Below are 24,439 nucleotides of genomic sequence, written 5' to 3'. Positions count from 1 at the left end.
ATCATGTCAACTGGTGCATGCCAGCCAGTGACTATATCTACATTCCAGTCATAAAGATAGGCTTTGTTTCATGGTTCTGTCTAGATAGGGGCATGCATACATTCTTGGAACATACAATGAGCATTTACATTCCTCCCCTACCTTCCCTAGTTAGGCTATGCACATGATTAAGAAAAAGAACTACTTAAATGTTTTCCTAGACAGAAGATCCTAAAAATTTAACTGGGAGGATAAAATAAACTTGTGTGCCTAAAAAACAGTTTATACAGCCAAAGACAGATGATAAATACACACTTTGATGTGTGTAAGGGACTCCACCGTCACATCTCCTATTAGCATTCTTAAAGCTTGTAATGAACTTGTCTGTTAAAGAACATTATCTCTTGATCCAGTGAGTAGGAAAATAGTATTATCCACATTTTATAAATCAGGAACTGAAAGTGTAGATAGGATAAATACTTACCAAAGTCATACAAAGCAAGAGCTCTTACCACTTACTCAGTTTGCCTCTAGTACCTACAAATCTCTTCCAAAAAGTAGCTCTAAAATTGGTATTTCATGAAAAAGATAAAAATTTAGATTTTAATACTTATCAACCTTTTTATTCTCTTGTTAAAAACCTGATTATTAAAAAATATATTTCTGATTTCTCCATCTCTATGAAAAATTTAAATTTCCATACCTGTTCATATACTTGAACCATAGATCCTGCTAGCTGATGTACTTTTGGTAAAGAACCCCAAACAGGGTGATTATTTAGGCTTTTCTGTAGTACAGGTTCCAAATAGGCACTATAAATAGTTCGCAGTTGGTCTCTCTCTGGATAGCTACACGGAGATTAAAAAAAAAAAAAAAGAATTGCTATTCACTATCATTTTTATTTTCTTTATTAAAAAGATTGAAAATTATACCCACTGTTATGGATATATTTCAATAAATAAGATCTCCATCCAGCAGCTAAGTAACATTATTGCTACCCTTAGATTTTTATAAACACACCTATAAATGTGTTCAGACAAAAAAAAAAAAAAAAATCAATTTCTGTAACTCTGTAGCCAAAAAGCACTTTGATAGATGTAGAAAGCACTTTGAAAGATGCAGAAAGCAGTTTAGAAAAGTAAGATAATCTGATAGGAAACATATTTTAATCATTTCACTACCAACAGGTAGCTACAGATTGCTCCTTAAGTGGTTTCTAATGCAGAGATACCAAACAACACCAAATCATAGAATCACAGAATGGTTTGGGTTGGAAGGGGCCTTAAAGATCATCTAATTGCGACCCCCCTGCCATGGGCAGGGACCCCATACAACCTGGCCTTCAACACTTCTCTGTGCAATCTGTTCCGGATTGCACAGAGGGTGCCTTACCACCCTCTGACTAATGAATATCTTCCTTATATCTAATCTAAATCTTTTTTAGTCTAGGCCCTCTTTAAATATCGGAAGGCTGCTATAAGGTATCCCTGGAGCTTTCTCTTCTCAAAGCTTAATAATCCCAACTCTCAGCCTGTCTTTGGAGGTACTCCAGACCTCTCATCATCTCAGTGACTCTCCTCTGGACCTGCTTTAACAGGTCCATGTCTTTCTTATATTGAGGACCCCAGAGCTCAATGCAGTTCTCCAACTAGAGTCTCGCAATAGCAGAGTAGATGGAGAGAGTCACCTTCTTCAAACTATGAAGAACCCAAAATGTTAGAAAAGACTAGAACAGCCACATCTTCATAAAGAGTAAATTCAGCAAGGCCCCGTGAACAGAGATTGTATCTAAGTTCTGAGAGTCAAACCTACTTTCTCATACTTACTCAACTGCACAAAGACGAACTATAGAAGTAAATCTAGAGGTAAGTTTATTTCTTCCTAATGTCCCTCCAGCAGTCATGGAACCCACAATCTGGATGTTTTCTAAACCAACCCATTCCAGATTTTCATCGTAGAATCCTTGATATGTCAGAACCTTTCATAATTACATAAGCATTTTATTAAAAGAAAGTCAACAGCATAACTTACAAAAAATACTTAGTGACAAGTATACCATTGTTATTACATTATTACATTCTTAACTGTCAGTGGTATGTTCAGTACTGTCATCTTTTTCGATAATAGAGTCTGAAATGTAAATTCTTAACCAATTATAAAATCCTGTAGAGAAAAATGAGTCACGTGCTGTGAGGTCAAGGGAAAAGTCAGTATTGGCTAAAATTGTCCATAATTACTTGGTAACTCTCCATAGAGAAAAGCATCGACAATAAGGTACAAATATAGGTTTTCTGTCTTTAGTAGGAGATTAGAAAGTTTATTGGTGGTAAGAAGGCATTAACTTACTCCAGATCTTCAGTATTGGAAGGTTTTATGTCTAAAAGTATACTAGAAAGAAACATATCCAGAAAGGAAATGGATGACACACATGGGTTATTCCAAACTAGGCATTCAAAGAAATGTGGAGGAAAAGAAAGGGAATGTGATAAGCAGGAAAAGATATAAAAATCCAGATAAAATTGGTTTTAAATGTTTCATTTGAACTTCCACTTTATCCTGACCAAAGTATTATGTCACATAATAAACTTAAATTGTTGAGCATTGCTTATGTTATAACTTGCTGAGGTAAGCACTGTATTGTTTACGCATAAGCCCAACATAAATGGTATTCTATTTCCTGCTGATATATACATATTCTATCCATGTACAAATAAAAATAATGTCAATACAGATGCAGGATGCTAACTCTGAAAATAATCAATGTAGGTACCTACATTAAACTATTTACAGTATACCTAAGTCTCTTAATAAATAACAAAGACCAAAGGGTTTACCTGCTGCAGAAAAGCCACGAGAGTTATAGTTCCCCATTTATCAGGTTTGGGTAGATTGATATCCTTTAAATACAAAACAAGCCTTTCACAGTCCTTTGGTCTGAATACTCGTCCAGTGTTTGTACTGATTACAATGCAAGTTTGACTGAGTTTTTGTACAAGATGTTGAGAGGTAGTTTGTGCACTGCAGTGAATGGTAGCAATCTGAGTGGATCGGAGTTGAGAAAATGCGTAACGAAGCAGCATCCTAAAATAACAAATATGTACATACATGTAAGCATAAATAATACATAAATGCATTAAAATACTGGGTAACCAAAGATAGTTTACAGCTTTTGAATTAAAATGAATATACTGCATACTATATTAATATTAGAGGTGCTGCATGAGGTTTGCTGAATTAAATATTCTTACCTTTTAAATGGTATAATTTTCCATTCAAGAAAACTAAATTAAAGCAGAATATACAGCTACACAAAAAAAATATCTAGTCTAAATACCTTGTATATATTGATCCAACCCATCTAAATAAGAAACCTAAAATAGGCAACATAATGAGTTCAATTCAGTCGCCTACACACAGGCGCCTAGATGAGACCAGGTTATCTCATGTGCTTTTCAGTTGTTGCCCCATGATGTTACAGGTGTTTCAAAAGGTCCTGTTTCACATTTAGAAGTCTCATGCAGATGTCTTAGCTACACAGTGGCAGCTTGAGCTTTCCCTGAATTTATCTATTTGCCACGATAGAAGATTTCATTCCATTGATAAATGATAAATAAATGATATTCTGTAACTAAAAAATAGAAAAAAAACACAACATATCGACAAAACCATTAATACAGCATACAAACATGATAAACCATTAATAACTAAGTAATAAAAATAATTAATGAATAACAAAAATTTAAATAATTAAAGCCATTAATACAACATATACAGCATGATAAACCCATTAATACAACATATTACGAACTTTTTCAAACAGGTAGTAGAATATTTTTCTTAAAATAGCAATTTTTTTTTACCCCTTTCCACATCCTTCAGGACCGACAAGAAGAAATGGTTCCTTATTGTTCAAGTCTAGCCAGGGTCTAAAGTAATCTAACCCCCTCTGCATGTCAGGGGTTTGGATGACAGGAAGTGTTTGAAGATTACTGAAATTATCAGCTGTTAAATTTTCATTTTTCTTCAGCTGATATAGCATTAGTTGTCCAGTGTCAGTGTCATAATACGTGTCCAGGGGCTTTCTTGGATTTGGAGGAGATTCTTGTGCCCAAGTGAAGATCTTTAAATAAAATAAAATAAAGTAAAATAAGGTTTCTGTTAATTCCATATTCCAAATGACAAGAGCAATGAATTGAAATTCATATAAAGAACGTATGAATAATAATTGTATAAAAACAAGCGTTTCATTAATCCATTTTATAATTTTAAGGCTGTTTTTGAAACTGAATTCAATCATATTATCCATGCTTTATAATGAAGACCTTAATGAAACAGTAATATATTCTCTTCCACATATTTCTTTTTTTGGAAATATAAAGAATCATCAACTCATTGAAATCTAAAGATATAAAATAAAGTGTATTTAGCAAACCTTTATATAAACTTTTTATTATTATTATCACAGAATCGCAGAATTGTCTAGGTTGGAAGAGACCTCAAGATCATCGAGTCCAACCTCTGACCTAACACTAACAAGTCCTCCACTAAACTATATCGCTAAGTTCAACATCTAAACGTCCTTTAAAGACCTCCAGGGATGGTGACTCCACCACTTCCCTGGGCAGCCCATTCCAATGCCTAACAACCCTTTCAGTACAGAAGTTCTTCCTAATATCCAACCTAAAACTCCCCTGGCGCAACTTTAGCCTGTTCCCCCTCGTCCTGTCACCAGGCACATGGGAGAATACATGTAGACCAACCCTGATCTCACTACAGCCTCCTTTAATGTACTTATAAAGAGCAAAAAGGTTGCCCCTGAGCCTCCTTTTCCCCAGGCTGAACAAGCCCAGCTCCCTCAGCTGCTCCTCATAGGACTTGTTCTCCAGACCCCTCACCAGCTTCATCGTCCTTCTTGGACCTCCATGTCCTTCTTGTACCAAGGGGCCCAAAACTGAACACAGTACTCAAGGTGCAGCCTCACCAGAGCCAAGTACAGGGGGACAATCACTTCCCTAGCCCTGCTGGCCACACTGCTTCTTATACAAGCCAGGATGCTGTTGGCCTTCTTGGCCACCTGAGCACACTGCTGGTTCATATTCAGCCGACTATCCACCATCACTCCCAGGTCCTTCTCTGCCTGGCAGCTCTCCAACCACTCTCTCCCAGCCTGTAGCTCTGCTTGGGGTTATTGCTCTCCAGGTGCAGGACCCGGCACTTGGCCTTGATGAACTTCATACAGTTGGCCTCAGCCCATCAGTCCAGCCTATCCAGATGCTCCTGCAGAGCCTTCCTACCCTTGAGCAGATCAACACACGCACCTAACCTGGTGTCATCTGCACCTAACTTGGTGACATCTGCTTATTAGGCAATATTCATAATAATAAGATAAAAAACAAGATAATTCATTCCCATGCAGGAACAGCTAATTCCAGAAGCTGAGTCCATCCTTGACCATCTGTCCTGCATGTAAATTACAAGCTGTCTTTTGGAAATAAGTATTTTGTTCTTTCCAACACAAAATCCAAGTGTGGTTGTGGATATAACTCTCTCCGGAGACAGCCTTATGTCAGCACTATGGACCAGTATGCCACATAGTTTTCCAGCACCTGTGCCCTCAAGTGTGCAGAGACAGAACCATACCCCAGTGCATATAATATCAAAGTAATGCTTGTAAGAGCACATCCCTGTTAAGGTGCAAAGCCCCCGTGTTATTATTTCACATATCATGAGCACACACACACACACAAAACACAAAATATATGTGTTAGAGATGCAGTAAACACAATGTGGACCCTAGACGGTTCTTGCACAAGACAGTATAGAAGAGACTGTTCTGTATGACTTGGTGCTGCACCAAAGGATTGCTGTCTGGGCTTGGTGCACTTAGCAAGGACACACAAAACATTTATTTACTTCTGAGCTACTTCCCTATAAACAACACAGACTGCAAAGAAATTAGAGCATAGATATTCTATTATTACAAATTTTCATTGTCAGCAGACAGAAAATCACTATTGCTTTTAACTGTACTGAGAATTTTTTGATAAACTTGCTGAAAAAGATTACCTCTTTTGCAAATTCTTGCCGTGACCTCATGTTGAGATTGCCACCAAGACCCCGTAACAAGTTAATGATAAACTGTCCATGATCAGTACACCCACGAAGATGAGAAAGTCCATTCATCACAGTTCCAACCAAACTTGTTTCTACCACGAAGTCATTCTGTAAATAGCAAGTTGTAGTAGATTTAAGCATACTCCTATTAATAAATAGGAGATGTTTTACTGTCAAACTACCCCTCATTGCCCAATGACTCTTCCAGAAATGATCCCAACCCTGCTCTTCTAGAGAATTCACCTGATGTGAAATTACTTTTAAACACTGATTTGTAAATTTTAATTCCATGTTTAATTCCATATTTAATTATGTATTGATGTAATATACTAATCAGAATTTTCCTATGGATTTTGAGACTCTATAAGAAACCAATATAACTGTATACCAGAAATCTCTCTCATGAATACATTCTTTATGGATTTTGTTATTTAGCACCACAGGATTTGCAGCCTCAAGATCAATATAATGTTTTTTGTTGGTATCCAGCTGAAGATACCTTTAAAGTAGAAAAACATCCATGGGTGAAAGAACCTAGAGGGAAAGTAGTATTTAAAAAACAACAGGACCATCTATGTTCCCTAAGATGACATAACGCAGGTGTCCCAAATACCAGATTATTGGCTACAACAGTGGGGATTTCTCCTTAATAATACCGTGTGCACCATACAACATTTGATCAATACAAATACAACTCCTTAATATGAAGGGGAGGCAGGGAAGGATCTAGACTCTTTAGAAAAAAATAAAGCACATACAGAACAATTATCCTGGTGCATGTCCTCGCATCACAGAAGCCAGATAATGTACAAGGTTTTGGACAAAATCAAATTAAATACACCCTTAAGGAAAATCCTTGTTTACACTGTAATTGCAAATTACCTTCTGCCTATTAAAACCTCTTCCAGTCAAAGTTTTGAGTAGAATTTTAGAGAGCTGATGTTATATACTTAAATGCAGGACAGGTTATTGGGAGCTGTGAAGATACAGCATTCTGAACAATCAGACTACTTTTTTAGATATCCCTCTATCAATCTTTTTAGGTGTCTAACTTTATATTGTCCCCTAATCCATAGCTCTATGCTATGCAATGTTTCAAATTTTAGGTTTTGTTGTTGTTGTTGTTGTGACAGACAAGTTTATAAAAAAATTCTTTAAGATTTTTCTTTTTTAGTTTAGACATTCATATCTTTCATATATTTGAAAACATACAAATAAAAGTCCGATGCAGAAATCTGAAGACAAATATTTAAGTTTCACAGGAATACATGAATTTAACCAGTTAAAGTTGTATTAAACATTTCAAAAATTTAAATACGACAATCAGGTGTTAGAAACTCACAGAGACTAGAATGGTTACAGTACTAATCTTATTAAGAAAACAGACAGCAAAAAAGCACTGTTATGTTTGTTTTTTTTTTTTTAACTTTATATTTAAGAATATGAATGATCTTGTCAGCATTAAACTTCATAGATGTATCACCTTAACAAAAGCTGAAAAATGATCAAGCATTCAGTTACCAACCTGCTTCACAACCCAGTTTAAAGCCTTTTCAAAATAGTCTCCAATCCAGTTTTCAAGATTGTATCTGTATTCTTCAGGCTGACTTCTTAGCCAAGACTTTATGAGAGAATTAAGATCTATATCTTCATCACTAAATCCAAGCAAAAAAAGAAGATTTAAACCAACACAGTATTTCCACATCTTCACATAGACAGGTTCAAATGGAACAACAAAATTCCAGGAAAAGTTCAGAAAAGGAAAACTTCCAACCAATATTTTGGCTTTCCAAGGGTCACACACAGTGTTTCTCATTCAACAAGTATGATTTATTAGCCAAAATGTTTTAACAGCACAGCTTAGAAGGGGCATGCAACCTAAAACAAATGGTCCCAGTGATTTGCTTTTAAGTGCACAGGAGTAATTGAATTATTCCATACCATTTAGACTACCTTTCTATAAAAATTAAGAATATTTGTTTACTTTAAGAGTATGCAATACTCTGTAACTTACCTTAGAAAGATCATTCCCATTCGAGATATTGTAGCAGGAGAAGCACAGCTAAGATCATGAGTCTCAAATATAAAGTTGACATTTGAGCCAAACTGAATTCTTTCCCCACTAGGCATAGTCAACAATTTGTTGTCATCCAAAACAGAATTCAAGGATTCAATCCATTCAGGATCAATATCACCATCACAAATTATCCATGAAGTAGTATCTATTTCCAGACACAAAAATAAAATATCAAACCCAAGAAAACTTCTTAGGGAATACTGCCCCAGCTATTCTAACATTATTTCTTACTCTTCCTTCATTATAACTTTAAGCTCTTTAAAGATATTCCTCACATTACCTTCTGATGTCTAATTTTGCTTTCTTGTCATAAAAACTAGAAAGCGCACACCAGTGTCTGTTCTCCAGTACAACTGTCACCAAAAGTTTTACTTAACTTACAACATCCACAAATTATTAATAACATATTGTAAAAATTTAACTGAAAATAAACAAACAATTTCAGTAAATTAAGCACAATAATCCATATACTCCCTCATAAACATACCTCGGGGTTCTCGTACCACTTGTCGAGCACTATTTGTGAGCACACCATCAGACCACTCCCTTGTATCCACATCAATATGGCCTAGCAACTGATGACGAGGCATAGCTTTTGGATTCATAGTATACTGTTTCACTACTTTGCCGATTTTACCAAGTGCTGTCTTTAACATCCGCCAAAGCGTTGATTTACCTGCACCACTTGGACCTACAATAACTACACCCATTCTTTGACGTAGTTGTTCATATAATTCCAAAGCCTTCTTGATCTAGATAATAAAAGAAATAAAGGTTATGTAAAGTAGTATAGCTAAACCAATCCAATATATTTTGCAGTCACTTTTTTTCTATAATCTTGAAATAATAGGTATTCATGGGAGTACTTCAAATTCTGATACCTAAAAGCAGCAAGAAACTTACTTTTAACATTAGAAGCATTTCACTGAATTACTAATATGAAAATATCAGCACTGTTTGGATACTAATTTTTCCTGAAAAAAAAAAACTTTCACAAAACTTTAGCTAGCTTTAAATAAATAGATAAATAAATATAGCTGAGATAAAGAAATGACTGTTAAAAAATTGTTCACATATTTAATTCTTTCATTGTCCAAAACATTCATAGGAATTTCTATGTGGCTTGAACAAAACCGTGTATCACATGTTCACATCTTTAAGTTTTCTTGCACTGTTTTTCATTCAGTTACACAACAAATCCCATTCTTCAGCCATACAGATCTGATTTATACAGTTGAAAACAATTTAACTTTCAGTTATTCTTTTTGCTTTTTTTTAATAAAAGATTTCATTCAAAAGTAGAAAGAAATTAAACAAATGTAATATTCATTAGTCCTAATTCTGAATAACTAGTTTTGTTTTGCTGTTGTGGTTGATGTTTACCTGAGTGTTTATAATTTCCAGGTGTGCTTCTTCAAAGACTTGTTTCAAAGCTGTAGTTAACTTGACATACTCCACATCTTTGAAGTCAATGCCAGGGAAGACGTCTTTAACCAGTGCATCAAATCGTGCACAGTCTGCAAACGTAAGCTTTGACATGGTATTAAGCCGCAAAGCTTGAACCACCATGTGACTTTCATTAACTGGAAATAAAAAGAAATAAGTCAGATTAATTTAAACAGCTTTTTGTTTGTTTGTTTGCTTTCAACGTATCAGTGTTTGAATCCGTACAGCTAACACACTGAAGGCAAAATCACAGTGGAGACTACAATCCAGTCTTTGTAACACTCTACATGAAAGTTAAATGAGTGAGTAAGCATCCTAAGTATCATATGCTGACAAGTGCATTCTGTGCAGACAGGAGATGGTTATGATACTGCCTAGATATTACATAATAATTAAAGCAGCACTAAGAACAGCAGTGCACAATAGCCTACTTGTTGAAGGATTCATGTAAGAAATGAAGGACCTGGATTTTAGATCTTCCTCTGCCAGAGGCAGTTTGAAGTCACATCTCTCAAGTGCATCCTAATTACCTACAAATACTCCAGAACTGAACACTCTCCACAACTCCTCTCAAATATGAAGTACCATGGACATGTAAATGTTTTGGGACTAGAAGAACAGCCACAAGAAAGCTTTATTCTGCCAGAAAAATAACGATTTTCATAACAGGAAAGGCAAAGGGCTCTCACCTCTGTTTTTTGCTTTTCTAATGAAATTACTATCTCATGTAAAATGTCTCTTTGTAGAGAGTGGGATTAGAAAATACAGGTGAAAGTCACCCTTTGTTTCTGTCCTCCTTCTGAAAGCATGATTGCCCTAAAAAAAGAATGCACTCTAACCTAAACTCAACCCAAGGGACAGAAAGTGTCTGTTCCCTAATATCCCTTTCCTCTGTGTCTTTCCCCAAAATGTTCCGGAAATAGGCAAATTTTCTTAAGTTCTTAATGTCAAGATTTTTTTTATTTATCACAGTATTTAGAAAATTTGCCTATAGAAATATTTGCAATAAAAATGTTGTCCAGGATGAAGAAGCTTGAACTTCCAAATCCTGGAAGAATATACTAGTTCCCAGACTCCGGAACATTTTGGGGAAAGACAGCAAAGCAAGCAGTACAAAATTTAAGCAATGCTTAAGGGCATGGCCAAGATTCTGATATGTTAAATGATTCTGGCTGAACAACACAAGTAAACATAAAGAAAAAGGAAATTCCATTTGACAGAAATACTTTAAGTTTCTGAAGCAAAGACATGAAATTAAACAAAAAATGCTGGGTCTATATCATAAACAAAATCTATCCAATTTGCCTCTCATGGAGATTATTGAAAATTATAACTTAAACTAAACAAATTTCAGGAAATTTCACATTTCTAAACATGAAGCTAAGAAAAAAGTTATAGAAGGGAACATTGATAAAAATGTATCCTAAAACACATCATTGGTAATCCTTTAGCAGATCCAAGCTGAAGTCAATTACAAATTGTTTACCACGCACTGTCAGACTAGTTGTCATGGCAAGATTTGTAAATCAAAGCTGTTTAAAAACTACTAGTATAGGCTGGACAAACATCCTCAGTAAATTTGCAGATGACACCAAGTTAGGTGCATGTGTTGATCTGCTTGAAGGTAGGAAGGAGGATCTGGATAGGCTGCACCGATGGGTTGAGGTCAACTGCATGAAGTTCAACAAGGCCAAGTGCCGGGTCCTTCACCTGGGGTGCAACAACCCCAAGCAGAGCTACAGGCTGGGAAATGAGTGGTTGGAGAGCTGCCAGGCAGAAAAGGACCTGGGAGTGATGGTGGATAGTCGGCTGAATATGAGCCAGCAGTGTGCTCAGGTGGCCAAGAAGGCCAACAGCATCCTGGCTTGCATAAGAAGCAGTGTGACCTGCAGGGCTAGGGAGGTGATCGGCCCCCTGTACTCGGCTCTGGTGAGGCCGCACCTCGAGTACTGTGTTCAGTTTTGCGCCCCTCGATACAAGAAGGACATCGAGTTGCTTGAGCGAGTCCAGAGAAGGGCAACAAAGCTGGTGAGAGGTCTGGAGAACAAGTCTTATGAGGAGTGGCCAAGGAAGTTGGGGTTGTTCAGCCTGGAGGAAGCTCAGGGGCGACCTCATCACTCTCTACAGGTACCTTAAAGGAGGCTGTAGCAAGGTGGGGATTGGTCTATTCTCCCACGTGCCTGGTGACAGGACGAGGGGGAATGGGCTTAAGTTACGCCAGGGGAGGTTTAGGTTGGATATTAGGAAGAACTTCTTTACTGAAAAGGTTGTTAGGCATTGGAATGGGCTGCCCAGGGAAGTGGTTGAGTCACCATCCCTGGAGGTCTTTAAAATATGTTTAGATGTAGCGCTTAGTGATATGGTTTAGTGGAGGACTTGTTAGTGTTAGGTCAGAGGTTGGACTAGGTGATCTTGGAGGTGTCTTCCAACCTAGATGATTCTGTGATTCTGTAAAATGCTCATCCACCTTACATTCTTAATTACCACACATTTAATACCCAAACAACAATAAACAACAAAAAAATCTAAAAAATATACAATGTTACAGTCTAATCCAATACTGTGAGGAATGTTTTAACAATTCCAATTCGTGTCCATAAATTTGTGTCCATAAAGAATAATTCTGTTTGAATCCTGTCTGCCTCTGGGCCCTGCACTGGCAATTTAATTCTTGAACCACAGATGCAGTGTGTCCCAGTCTCCCCCTCATTCTAGTCAATTTATCACGTCTTCAGAAAACACTCCTTAAATTTATGAACCTGTTTGCTTTTGTTATTCCTGACTTCTAGTTCTAACAGTTACAGGTTTTTTTCTGTCTTCTTCGAGATTGATTTAACACTGCTATAGATGTTATGTAGATGACTGTAAATAGCTGGGAAAGAATGTTTTAATTGTTCGTGAGTCGTCAACCTGTTTGGGAGTTTCAGAACAACTGATAACAACTAGTGACTGTTATGGGATACTATGAGGATCCTTGGTATCTGGCCAGGGGGGCCAAGAGATTAAGAGGAAGAAAAAAGAAGCTGAAGGACGGTTGGGAGACAAGACCTGTGGAGAGCGTACAGAGAGTGTTCCATAAACTTGGAATAGTGCCGAGTGAGTACAAAGGGTGAGAGGAAGACTACGAGCCTTCAGCATGAAAGACCCCTAGAGACCCCCAGAGGAGACTGATGCGCATGCTCCAGTAGGAGGGACTGGACCCCAGAAGCTAATTATAATAATCTATTTTTTTAGAAGTAGTAATGAATATGTATTAGTCTAGGTGCATAAAAATCAGCTGCTTGATGTAACTGGTGTGCGTCCTGGTGGAGCGGAGACTCCCGGTGCACCCAGCGCTGTTTGCTTACCTCTATTCCTTTATATTCTTTTAATAAATCCTATTTTTTTTATTTAATCCTAATTTGAATCCTGAGCCATTTATAACAAATACTTTCTGCTATTTCTATCTGTCCTTGTATCTACTACTGTCTACCAATCTGCACCCAAGTAATATGATCCTTATTTTTTGCCATGTGACAATTACAGCTAACCTCAAAATCAGAATGGTCCGATGACTAATGAATAATGACAGCATCAGAGGATCAACACTCCTGACCTAAGCAAAGTGAAAACAACAGTTTCTGAGAATTATTTAGAATCATCCCAGAAAAAAAAATTATCTAACTATATCCTTCTCAAATAAAAGCTCAATCTAGAATATGACATCAGTCTTTTGTAATCTCCTGACAAAGAAAGACTTTTCATAGGTGTTTTTTTCCTTGCTAAATCCTTCTAGATCCAAGCCATGACTTCTCAAAACTTCAGTGATTAAGAAAGATATAGAGAGTGGTATCTGTACAACATCCTAAATAATTGTAAGTTTGACATGGTCAATCTTACTTTCTTGCTTTACTTCACTTTTCTTCAGCTGACGAAGAAGACTGCCACAGCCTCTCAGAACAGTCTTCAGTGCTCGTAAACCCCAATCATAGTGTTGCTGTGGTGTCAGAAGCTCCCTAAATTTAAAAACATAAACGTTGTAACAATCATTAGGCAACAGCACTGGAGTATTTTCTTTTATGGCCAATTACTATGCTCACAACATGGTTTTGGGCAAAAGAAAAATAAATGAATATCTGTAGCACTATCTGTAATGCATTTCAGAGATATACATGTAAGTAATGTTACCCTTAAATCTTCAGAGAGAGCATATTTAGCAGCTAATGTATTATTATCTCTAACCGCATTAACTAAAACCTCCAGTAGTTTATAAATATGTTCTCTCTAATGTGCATACTTATAACCAAATAGTCACTTGCATTTCAACTACCTCAATAATCAAAATACACAACACTTAATCATGCAGTCATGTGCTTATATTCATATTTCATGAGGGGAATAGGGAATCAGTACTTTGTCACCTTGAGATTTTTATGCATTGAGATTTTAATACTATTTAAAAGTCCATTTAAAATGCTATTTTCGTACCTGAATTCCCAATATATTGCAATATTTTTACTCTAAAAGTCTTTTAAAGTAGTAGCGACAGAGCTTTGCATGGAACACCACTCAGATTTAAGGGCTGTATTGAAAGTAAAAGTTCATATGATTCCAAACCTGCACTTCTATGGCTAGCTTTGTTTTTGACACATAGCTTTCCACAATTTCTAAGTCATAAAATATTACAGAAAATAAAATAAATATGTGTAGATTGTATCCCTACATTCATAATTTGGCATATACTGCACAGAGAAGAAACAGCATTTCAGGAAAATAGCCATAACGACTGATGCAAAAATAAAAGCAGCATGGAACAGAACTACAAACATGCTAAGAAAAAAAAAATAAAACACGCTTACCTTGCTAGATTAAAAATAGCCACTAATTTTCTACCAAGTGTTTTAGCATCCTTAAAGCCCTCTGAATACAAAATCACTTCTGCTATGAGTTCGTTGTCTGGATGAGTCATAGCTACTGGCCTAAAAAGTTGTTTGAGGTTATCAGGCAGTTTTTGTCTTCCTCCATAACCTTTTCCAGCAGGATTCATAGTGATAAAAATTCCAGAATTATGATCCATTTCAACCTGGCATTAGACATGCAAATGTAGTAGTATATTGTCACAAGAAAGCATTGAGAAATGTTGGGTGTACTATGTTTAGTTATGGTAGCCATCTTTAGGTTAGTAGAGACCCAGTTCCTTAAAGACTGTTTTTATAAGAAAACAATAAGTAAGTTTTGATGTACCTTTTTGCCAAGCAATTCACATGAAGGACTATGTTTCTTCAAGGCATGTTGAATTGTCTGAATCTGCATGGATACTGCAGATAGTACAGCTTCTTCAAGTCTATTGAATTCATCAAAACAGCCCCAGGCTCCACACTTCACTAAACCCACAAATATGCGCCCCATTGACTTCACATCAATGCCCTTAAAATTAAAAAGAATACTATTAAAATTTAAATAACAAAAAAGTAATAGAAGACTGTTCTCCCAACTATTAAAAAAAGAGTCAAAAGGAACCTGACAAATTATTATTTTTAGAATGTAATATTGTACTATGAAGTACATGAATAGATACCCATTTAGTAAATCATGCAGGACTATATTCACCTCATCACAATTAAAGACTAATACTTGTCTTCCAAGAAGTCCACCCAAGGCCTTTACTGATTCTGTCTTTCCAGTTCCAGCTGGACCATAAGGATTTCCTCCAAGGCCCATCTTCATGGCCTGAGTAAGAGTTAGGTAACATTTATCTGTCAAAGGTGTATAAACAAGTTTTGGGGAATTACCCTGCAGAAACAAAAAAAATTATATGGACTGGTGCACAGAATTTAGTTAAGATGTAATTTCATTAATTACATCCGTTAAAAAAATAATTTGAAAACAGATAAACAGATAGCACAATTGCCAAGATTATCTCTAAGTATATTCTAAGTATATGCATTTGTTCACAGTTATGAAGTTCTCCTGACATTATATAAAATGCCAAAGCATTATGCTTTTTTTTTTTTTTAAGAATTACAGAAAGTGTATTTAAAAGAGGATGAAAAATGGGTCAAATCAAATGTATCTATGTATCTGCCCTTTAATCAAAGTAGCAAGCATATTACAAAGTATTTACATGATATTGTATTGGAGATGCTTTTCACACCACCATTACATTTATCCCATCAATATCAAGAGCTAAAAATGGACACTATGGATACAACAAAGTTGAAACAAATATGGCAACAGTTGGAAGGCAACTAGCAGCATGTGTGAAATGAGAAAGTGTGTGGTACCTATTTAAAAGCCACCAAACAAAAATTAAGAATACCACACCTGATATTCGTACGTATATTGGAGTTCAGCATCTACCATTTGTACATAACATTTTTGGTCTTTCATATAAAATCTCAGCTGTTTTTTCCAAGCCCAGTCTTCAGCACTGTGAACCTGAGCTTGATTTAGCTGCTTCACCAAATCAATGTTATGAATAATATCAAGAATCAAAGCTTTCAGCTTGAGCTCAAGGATCCACGATTCTGCCAACAACCACAAAAAAAGGAAAAAAAAAATCATAACAGTGTACTAAGGAAGATACATTAGGCATTCTCAAGTGCATTGGGCTGCTTTCTATTATCAACTGATTTTATTCAGATCTTGTTTCAATTATACATAGAAAGATTATTAATCAGCATAAAATGAGATCCTGACAGAAGAAGAGAATCATCATATGACTTCACTTGATAGACAGGTGACTATCCTAATCCACATGATTTTTGTCTGCCTCTATGCTCAACAGAGATAGAAGCTTTTCCAGAAAGCAGTTTATTCCAGAAGCGTTTTCAGCTATGTCCTCTTTAGTAACCAGTGAGCATAATCTGTTAAGTGATATGCTGAGTCTCTGAAAACTGATGCATCTGAGCCTTCACCTCAGAAGAGCAGGATTGCAGGAAGGAGAGAAGGAGCGCTCTCTGTATATACAGATATATTAATTTTTATATTTAGCTGATATATATATATTCATTTTTATTATATAAATTAACTACGTTAGCAAATATGAAAAAGCTCCAAGATAGTTTTTCATCTAAATGAAAATCCATTGTTTGCTGAAATATTAAATACATAATCTTGGCAAAAATAGGTGGATAACTTGTAATTTCCTGTTTAAATAAACAGGATGCTAAATGCTAATGAACTATAAAGCCATTATCAGGTATTATATGTTAGAGATCATTTTTGTACCTGTATTGCCACTATCTTCCATACTAGTATCGATGCTAGTATAATGTTCCAGTTTAGCCATGAGTTCTAACTCTAATTGTTGCAGATTGTGGTCTTTGATAGCATTTTCAACATCTTCAGTGAACTGAATTTGCTCTGCCAAGGAAAGAATCTTCCAAAGAAAAAGTTCAAATTATATTTTATAATACAGAAGACAAAAAGGAAAAAAGTGTTTCAGTTCGCTTATTATTGCTTATTATAAAAATATTATCAATGTTTGAAGTATTTTACCACATTTTTAAATGAAGTGATAAATTTGCTATGTTCTTAAGAACAAATACAGGCACCTTTAAAAACTTGACAGAATTTAGCAAAACCTTGCAATGTAATCTAATGTAGCAAGTTCCTTAGCTGTTGCACAACACATAGCACCAAAACTGTCAAAAGCTTCAATTCCCAACAACTGATGTGCAATACAGAAACTAACACTTTTTAGACACACTGAGGCCACAGTCAACAGGCTCAGGAGCACCTCTGACTTCCTGTATTACTGACCAGCTAACACAACTATTTTGTCTTCTGGTTTCTACACACCACTTATGTTTCAAGTACTTTAAGTTCACTGGAAAAACACTGTGAGAGCTATAAAGATTCAGTCAAACTTGGAACTGGAAAGAACTGTATCACAAAATTCCACCAATTATATCAGTTGGAAGATTTGTAACAGTAACTAAGTTACATGTGCTGCTGGTCCAAACAAGCATAAAACAAGTCCATTTTCATGACTACTTTTGTTTATACGGGTAATATTTAGAAACTATACTATACTTACACTCAAAAAGTGGTTTCTTTTTAACATTACAACATCTTAGTAGCTCCACATCTAACTATGATCAAGATTTACATAAAATTTAATAAATTGGATGTTAAGTCAAGTGCCATGTAAAAGACTTCAGAATTTCAAATGTTTACAAAAGAATTGTAAGAAGGAATATTTTAAAGAATTTCTCTATATGAATAAATAGAATTTGGGATTTTTTTGAGTTTTCCTCCAAATCCATATGTATACTTCCTTATAAGCCTTCAAAAATAACTTATTTGGCGTATCTAAGACTACACAATGGTGCTATTGGATCATCTACTACCTGGGAAGGAAAGAGTGATGGATCAATTGAACCTTGTGATTTTTTTCCAGCATCAATACAGTCAAGTAACATTTTTTTTAGGGTCTCCTTCATCTCCAAAGCCAAACCATTTAGCCACACCTGAGAAAAAGATAAAAAAAGAAGCTCTAGTTACATAACAAATTAACTTCTCAAAGATTCCAAGAAATATACCTGGATCAAATTTTCTTACCTCCACATCACTTGACAGAAGAACTTTATTTCTAAGTGGCACAGTTTCTCCTTCTACTGACTTCATGGCAACTATGTATTTAAATTCTTCATCAAAGCTCACACTATTAATGCCTATTAATTAGAAAATGGCAATGAAGTCATATATCATTAAGGTCTTAAACATTAATTCCTTAAAGTCTAATTAAGGGAGAAAAAAATCTGCAAGAAATTAGTTTTGAAGAAACTTATAGTTTTTTGAAGAAACTTATTTCTAAATAAGTGCATTTCACAAATGAAGAGTAACTGCATTACCAGCAAAAAGTTTCTTGAGATGAGACTGGATAACCGAAGGATTCATGGATTGTCCTAAAATTTCTAATAAATCATCATCTCCAATGAAGTAGAATCTTGGAAAAGCTGAGCGCTTTTCCTGTATAAAAACAAAAGATTTTTTGTTGCTGTTGATTTAAATTCAAACTTACTTTCTCTACAGAAAACTTTATTAATGTGAGCTTTACCTCCAAAAACTCATTCAAAGATCTCTGACACCTCTGAAGCTGGTCAAGCAGGGCGATTAAGGTACTTCTTAATCCTGTCCGGGCATTCAGTGATATTATTCTATTATCCCTTTTGATATCTGACATAACAGATCTTGACAGAAAAAAAAAGGAAAAAAAAGAAAAAAAAATATTAATTCATAAAACTACCAGTTTTATATTCAGTTTTAATCTGAATAGAGTATGCACTGAATTATTTAATAAAAATTAAAGCAAAGGTAAGCTGTACAAATATCCGACACAACTTTCAGTTTTCACTATCTATGATGAAATACTTCAGAATTTACATCAATGTAAACAACTGTATTTTGTTAAAATATCTCCATCCAAAACCAAGAAAATTAAATGTTTGACTTTTATCTCCTTCTATGAAGTCATTTTAACCCAGAACAAGTAATGGTACATATCTTTTTACATTTCTAAAATCTCTTCCTTACTTATCTTCATGAGTTGTTCAAAACAAATAAGCTTTCTGTTTCACCTATTTCGCCCATCTGTGTACTTTCTTAGCAAATAAAGAAAACGTTTATTTTCAGCAAGAAATGATTCTTGAAAAACAATTTACATCACTTCTGCTTCATTTCACAAGGCTAATCGTTTGTTTGCATGCCTTGTTCAAGATCTTTGATGTTTCACGCAAATCCTTTATATGTGAAACCCATACTCCACTAAACAAAATGTCTTACCCCTTCTGTTCAGACTTACGCACTGTCGTGCATCTATACCTCCTGAATTTGTCCCTGAATTTCTTCGCCATATATATTACAGATGTTCCTTATATTTTCACCATGAAGAACACTGTAGCCTGCATAGTGCAAAAGATACTGAGCTGCATTGCATATCACTAACCTAAAGTCTTCATCAACTCTGTTAAAACGAGCCTGTTCTTTGGGTAGAGCTCCACGACCGAATATGGGTTCTAAATACACCCATTTCCTCTGAATTAGGTTTAAATTCTGCAAAAACTCATCCAAATCAGCCATTTTTTTCTCCCAGATGGACACTTTATCTTCAAAACCTTTATAATATGGAGAATCCTTGACGGACTGTAAAAGACAGCGATGATCTCCAACTTGGTTGACTATGTCTTTCCAGTCCTTAATAAGCCTGATTGTCTTGCCTTGGCTATCTTCATAATCTGTTAACGTAAAGACAGCTCCAACTCCCCAGAGTTCAAGTTCACGTAATGCTTCTCTGATTGTAACTTCTCCTTGGGCCCGACAATTCAAATCCTATTTATAAGCACAAATACATTTAATTTTAAACTACAGAGCTTGCAATAAACTTTTCATTCAAAAATAAAGGATAAATTCTATTTCTACAGTAAGAGAAAAATATAAATATGCGTATAGAACAAGATATTCCATTAAAAGATGCTGTTGCATTTACAAAAGACCACTAGATAAAATTTAAATTAAAAATACAGTGCCTTTACATGTCATTATTCCTACCTTAAGTTCCATTGCTTTTTCTATAATGGCATCAGTCACTTTAAGCAGATCTCCGAACAGCAACCCCTCAAGTGTAGTACCTCGCGGAAGACCCAAAAGGCGAAAGAGATCCAGCCAATGGTCTGGAGAAAGATGTTCTCCTCTAATGTATTTTAGGATTGGAATTATCATCTACAGGAAAAATTCATATGTAAATCTGTCTTGTGTTTATGCAAATTGTTAATTTTATTCTCACTCAGTAACCATTCTTCAACTAAAGCACTTCTTTTTTACCCTTACAATTCCTAGGTTTAATTTTTATGAATTTGTTCAAGAAAACTCATTGTAAAGTGTGTGCTCATGTAAATTGTAATCCTCATAGTAAAGAATTTCTTTTTTATCTAATCCAAACCTCTAAGTTTAAAGCTTTTAATGAACAACACGTTGAAGTATGCTACCCAATAATACAATAATATTTTTATTATTTTTATATACTTTTTTATAGTTAGCATCTTACCTTATATCTGTCCACTTCTTTTTGCAGCTTTACTGTCATTACAGTATGTTCTTCCATTTTCCTAATTTTTTCATTCCAGTTAAACAAAAATTCTTCAAATAGGTTTGTTTTACTCCTGCATTAAAATCAAATACAGAAACAGTCATAATAACACAGCATTATAACCACACATAAGCGTCCATGAAAAATAAAGTAGCAAGATCATACCTAAAAGTTATCCAGTCTTCTTTGGCTTTCTCATGCAAACCTTGATAAAACTCCTCATACAAAGCCCAGATTCGTGCACAACTGTTAATATCCTGACATACAACTTTTGACAATGAGAAGTCAGGCTCTTCCAATTTAAAATGATGGCATTCTTCACTGAATAAAAAAATAATTGCAACATACACTATGTTATTCCATTATACATGTTTATAAAGCAATAATAGGGATAACCTTCTTACACAGCAATCTTTTCTATATTCACAATTATTTTCCATAAAATTTAATTTCTTTATTTATGAAATTAATTACTTTGTGTCCCCCACAAAAAGGTTAAAATAAAATGAGTTTGAATGGATTGTTTCTTCCTTTTAGGTAGAAAGAACATGCTAATTTTATTTTCTACATATTTAAATACCAAGCTAAGAATTTAAATAGAAAACTTTGTCCACTCAGGATATCCAATGATGAACTTACTGAAAAGTAGGCACTCAGAAAAAAAAATCTTTCCTTTTGCGCAACAGTCTAGTGGTTAAGACACGTGCTCAAGAAATGAGACAGGTGGGCTCTAGCCCACTAAAGTTATAAGTGGACTGAAGCAATATCTCCCCCTTCTTGGGCCAATATGGCAAACCTCCTCTTGGTGAGAAGTTTGAAAGTCAGAATCCACCCTTTGCTTTACACATTCGTTTAACTGGAAGCCTACTACACTTCTCAATCTTTTCATTTCAAAAAAAAAAAACAAAAAAAAACTTCAACTCAAGAAATTCCTGTTATATAACAAACAAACAGAACCCTAGAAAAAAAAGAACAAAAACATGTAATAAGAAAAAAAATTCAATTACCTATATTATTTGTTGTGACAAAATTTAGATATTTTCTGAAATACAATTACTGCAAAAGATCCACACATTAATAAATAGCATATACAGGGAAATAAACATACATGAGTTTTTCCTTTGTGGTTTCAAGTTCATCAAATTCTTTCTTTTTTTCCTTTATGATCTGAGCACTTTTCTCAAGTGTATCATGATCACCTGTTTCAATGACATCATCATTTGGCTTTAGTTGATCCCAACGAGCTTTAAATTTTTCCAGATCTTGGAGATATATATTAATATGTGACATCACATTTCCCTTCATAATTTCAATCTGTAAAGCAAGTGTTAAAATGGAATTCCTTCAATGGGTCTGAACTACATGAAGTATCCAATCAAAATCAAAGTAATCGCATTGTTTCAATTTCTTTTGTAATACTCTAAGATAGGTCAGCTTTATTCTTCTGGTTTTGTTTCAAAAAAGTGGTACTTTTTATGCTGGTATTTAAGAACTATGTATTTGGCCTATACTGCCTATTTAGCCTGGACACACAAAAACTGCTGTATTTCTATCACATATTGGTATCTTCAGTAATACAACAAATGAGTTCAGTGGTATGCCAATGGACTGGCACTTACAGGGCTGCACACAGTTTAGCCAAGTTGTGGGAATAAAAATAAAAATAAAATAAAAAAACACCTAGCATCAGTACTAAAAGCATGATTAAATAATAGATGTTAGTTTTTAACTATTATTCTGTTTTCTTCAGTTAACCATTGCATTCACTAAGCCATCTCTGTCTTTAGGTAGCTCTTTGAGACAGAAGGACAGGGTAATATTCACTTTCGCATAGCTTCTATAGAAATTTCACATAGCTATTGTTTAAACGGTATTCTTCCCATAAAGGCTGACACCCAAGTCATTAATGTTGGTGTAAACACTGAACTGAGAATATTTATGGATTTTATATAATTCAAGAAAAAGTATTTCTCCAAACTTATTTACTCTAAGTTCAGAATTTTTACATAAAATACTAAACTTTCATTGTTACCTGCTCTGTTATCATAAGCTGGTGGCTTTCCATCATTAATTCAAATTTATCCCATGTAGCTCTCAGGTTACTGATGGTGTCCAAACCTGCACCAGCCACAGTTCGCAAAAGTTTGTTTTTATCTTCAGCTTCTTGAAACAGGAGAAAAACCTAAATTCAAATGGATTAAAAATACATATGTGTACACATAAAAATTCAGTAAAATCTGTTTATCCAAACAATGGATAAAAACATAAGAATCATGGCTTGTGTACACCCAGATTATTTGTCTAAATGCATCTGATTTTTAATACTGTTTATATAATAACAGTAAAGCACTAGGAAAATGGTATCCAATGTATTTAAAGAAAATCTTGATCCTGAGACGTGATACACAGAAGTAAGTGCTTACCATGAAACAGATAAATGCTGTTTATTTTTTTGCAGATATCCTATCAACCAGATTCAAGAGCAGTATCAGAGCAACAGAAATTCAGTAAATAGATACATGTACTGGGTCTGGCTGAGGAGTTAATTTTTGCCATGGCAGCTGTATGGTGCTATGGTTTAGATTTGTGGGCAAAACAATACACTTAACAAGCTAATGTTTCATCTATTGCTGAACAGTGTTTGAACAGCATCAAGGCATTTTCTGGTTCTAACTCTGCCTCCCCAGTGAATGTATTTGGGGTGTACACAAGGTTGAGAAGGGACACAAGCAGGCAGATGACGCAAACTAAACCAATAATATTCCATACCATATAACATCCTGCTCAGCAATAAGAGAGCAGCTGGGAAGTTAGGGAGGTTAGTTATCTTTTGTATGGGAACTGGTTGGGCACTGCTCTACCCAAGAGAGGTGGTGAGTGATTGCCTTTGCATCACTTCTTTCTTTCTGCTTCCACTTTTCCTTTATTAACTGTTTTGATTTCAACACACATGTTTTCTTGCTTTTACTCCTCCTTTCCTCTTTCCTTAACCCAGTGGGTCGGGGGAGAAGTAAACGAACAGTGAGTGGATTGTGTGTTGTTTAGCTGCCTACCAAAGTTAACCTACTACAATTTGGAAGAACAAAAAGCTAGAACGGAGACACTTTGAATAAACAGATACTATCTTCATATAAAAGAGAGATATTTTTTTTCTCTGATAGTAGAAAATAAAAAATCAATTCTTTTTCCACATGATAAGAGCCAACCAAATTTAAAGAACAAAAATTAAACTTTTAAAAGTTGGAAGAAAATTAAATGAATGCATAGTTTTTTTATATATTTTCCAAAATGTCCTGTTATAACTGCTTTCCTTTAAAAATTAAGTGGTGACAACAAGCCCTAATGCTAAGGGTCAATACTGTTTTATAAATTACAGAAAATTAATTCTCTTCAATATCCAACAGTTCTCCCTGAGAGCTGCTATAAAATCAAAATACTTACACTCAACTTAACGCAGACTTCACTGAGTTAAGTAACATCCAAAAGGTCAAACTGCATCCAAGATAAAGATTGGGCTAAAATTATATGTCAGTATATGGACTAGTTAAGTAGGCATAAAAATCTCATTATTGCTAATGAAGATCATTGAAATCAAGACTGCCTCATTTAATGACAGAGGTTGGCAGCACTACCTGAGATTCCCTACTCTATCCCATCTTCTTTAAAGTTGCTGCCACAAAAGTTATGGGTATTCCATATGTCTCCCAGCCACATACAAAACTCTCAGATATGCCAGGACATCCTCAAAACAG

At 35.1% G+C, this 24,439-nt stretch overlaps 1 protein-coding gene across 4 annotated transcripts in view; it reads right to left on the bottom strand.

Annotated features, from left to right (window-relative positions):
- Window positions 1-24,439, bottom strand: part of DYNC2H1 (dynein cytoplasmic 2 heavy chain 1) — a 170,378-nt gene that overhangs the window by 126,055 nt on the left and 19,884 nt on the right. For all 4 annotated transcript variants that reach the window (XM_068670205.1, XM_068670216.1, XM_068670225.1 and 1 more), the window contains exons 21-45: window positions 22,720-22,869; window positions 21,796-22,001; window positions 20,853-21,008; window positions 20,646-20,760; window positions 20,150-20,320; window positions 19,548-19,930; window positions 18,660-18,792; window positions 18,454-18,571; window positions 18,161-18,273; window positions 17,950-18,069; window positions 16,826-16,976; window positions 15,920-16,122; window positions 15,206-15,388; window positions 14,840-15,022; window positions 14,455-14,678; window positions 13,496-13,611; window positions 9,554-9,753; window positions 8,658-8,922; window positions 8,108-8,315; window positions 7,619-7,748; window positions 6,046-6,201; window positions 3,840-4,099; window positions 2,814-3,060; window positions 1,806-1,957; window positions 683-827 (exon numbers count right to left, since the gene is read on the bottom strand). In XM_068670205.1, the coding sequence (XP_068526306.1) occupies window positions 683-827; window positions 1,806-1,957; window positions 2,814-3,060; window positions 3,840-4,099; window positions 6,046-6,201; window positions 7,619-7,748; window positions 8,108-8,315; window positions 8,658-8,922; window positions 9,554-9,753; window positions 13,496-13,611; window positions 14,455-14,678; window positions 14,840-15,022; window positions 15,206-15,388; window positions 15,920-16,122; window positions 16,826-16,976; window positions 17,950-18,069; window positions 18,161-18,273; window positions 18,454-18,571; window positions 18,660-18,792; window positions 19,548-19,930; window positions 20,150-20,320; window positions 20,646-20,760; window positions 20,853-21,008; window positions 21,796-22,001; window positions 22,720-22,869 (4,488 nt within the window). The remainder of the gene's footprint in view (window positions 1-682; window positions 828-1,805; window positions 1,958-2,813; window positions 3,061-3,839; window positions 4,100-6,045; window positions 6,202-7,618; window positions 7,749-8,107; window positions 8,316-8,657; window positions 8,923-9,553; window positions 9,754-13,495; window positions 13,612-14,454; window positions 14,679-14,839; window positions 15,023-15,205; window positions 15,389-15,919; window positions 16,123-16,825; window positions 16,977-17,949; window positions 18,070-18,160; window positions 18,274-18,453; window positions 18,572-18,659; window positions 18,793-19,547; window positions 19,931-20,149; window positions 20,321-20,645; window positions 20,761-20,852; window positions 21,009-21,795; window positions 22,002-22,719; window positions 22,870-24,439) is intronic.

This window comes from Anas acuta, chromosome 1 (genome assembly GCF_963932015.1).
Source record: "Anas acuta chromosome 1, bAnaAcu1.1, whole genome shotgun sequence".
Classification (NCBI taxonomy): domain Eukaryota; kingdom Metazoa; phylum Chordata; class Aves; order Anseriformes; family Anatidae; genus Anas; species Anas acuta.
Note: the sequence above shows the minus strand (reverse complement) of the source record. Positions and strands in the feature narration are given on the sequence as shown.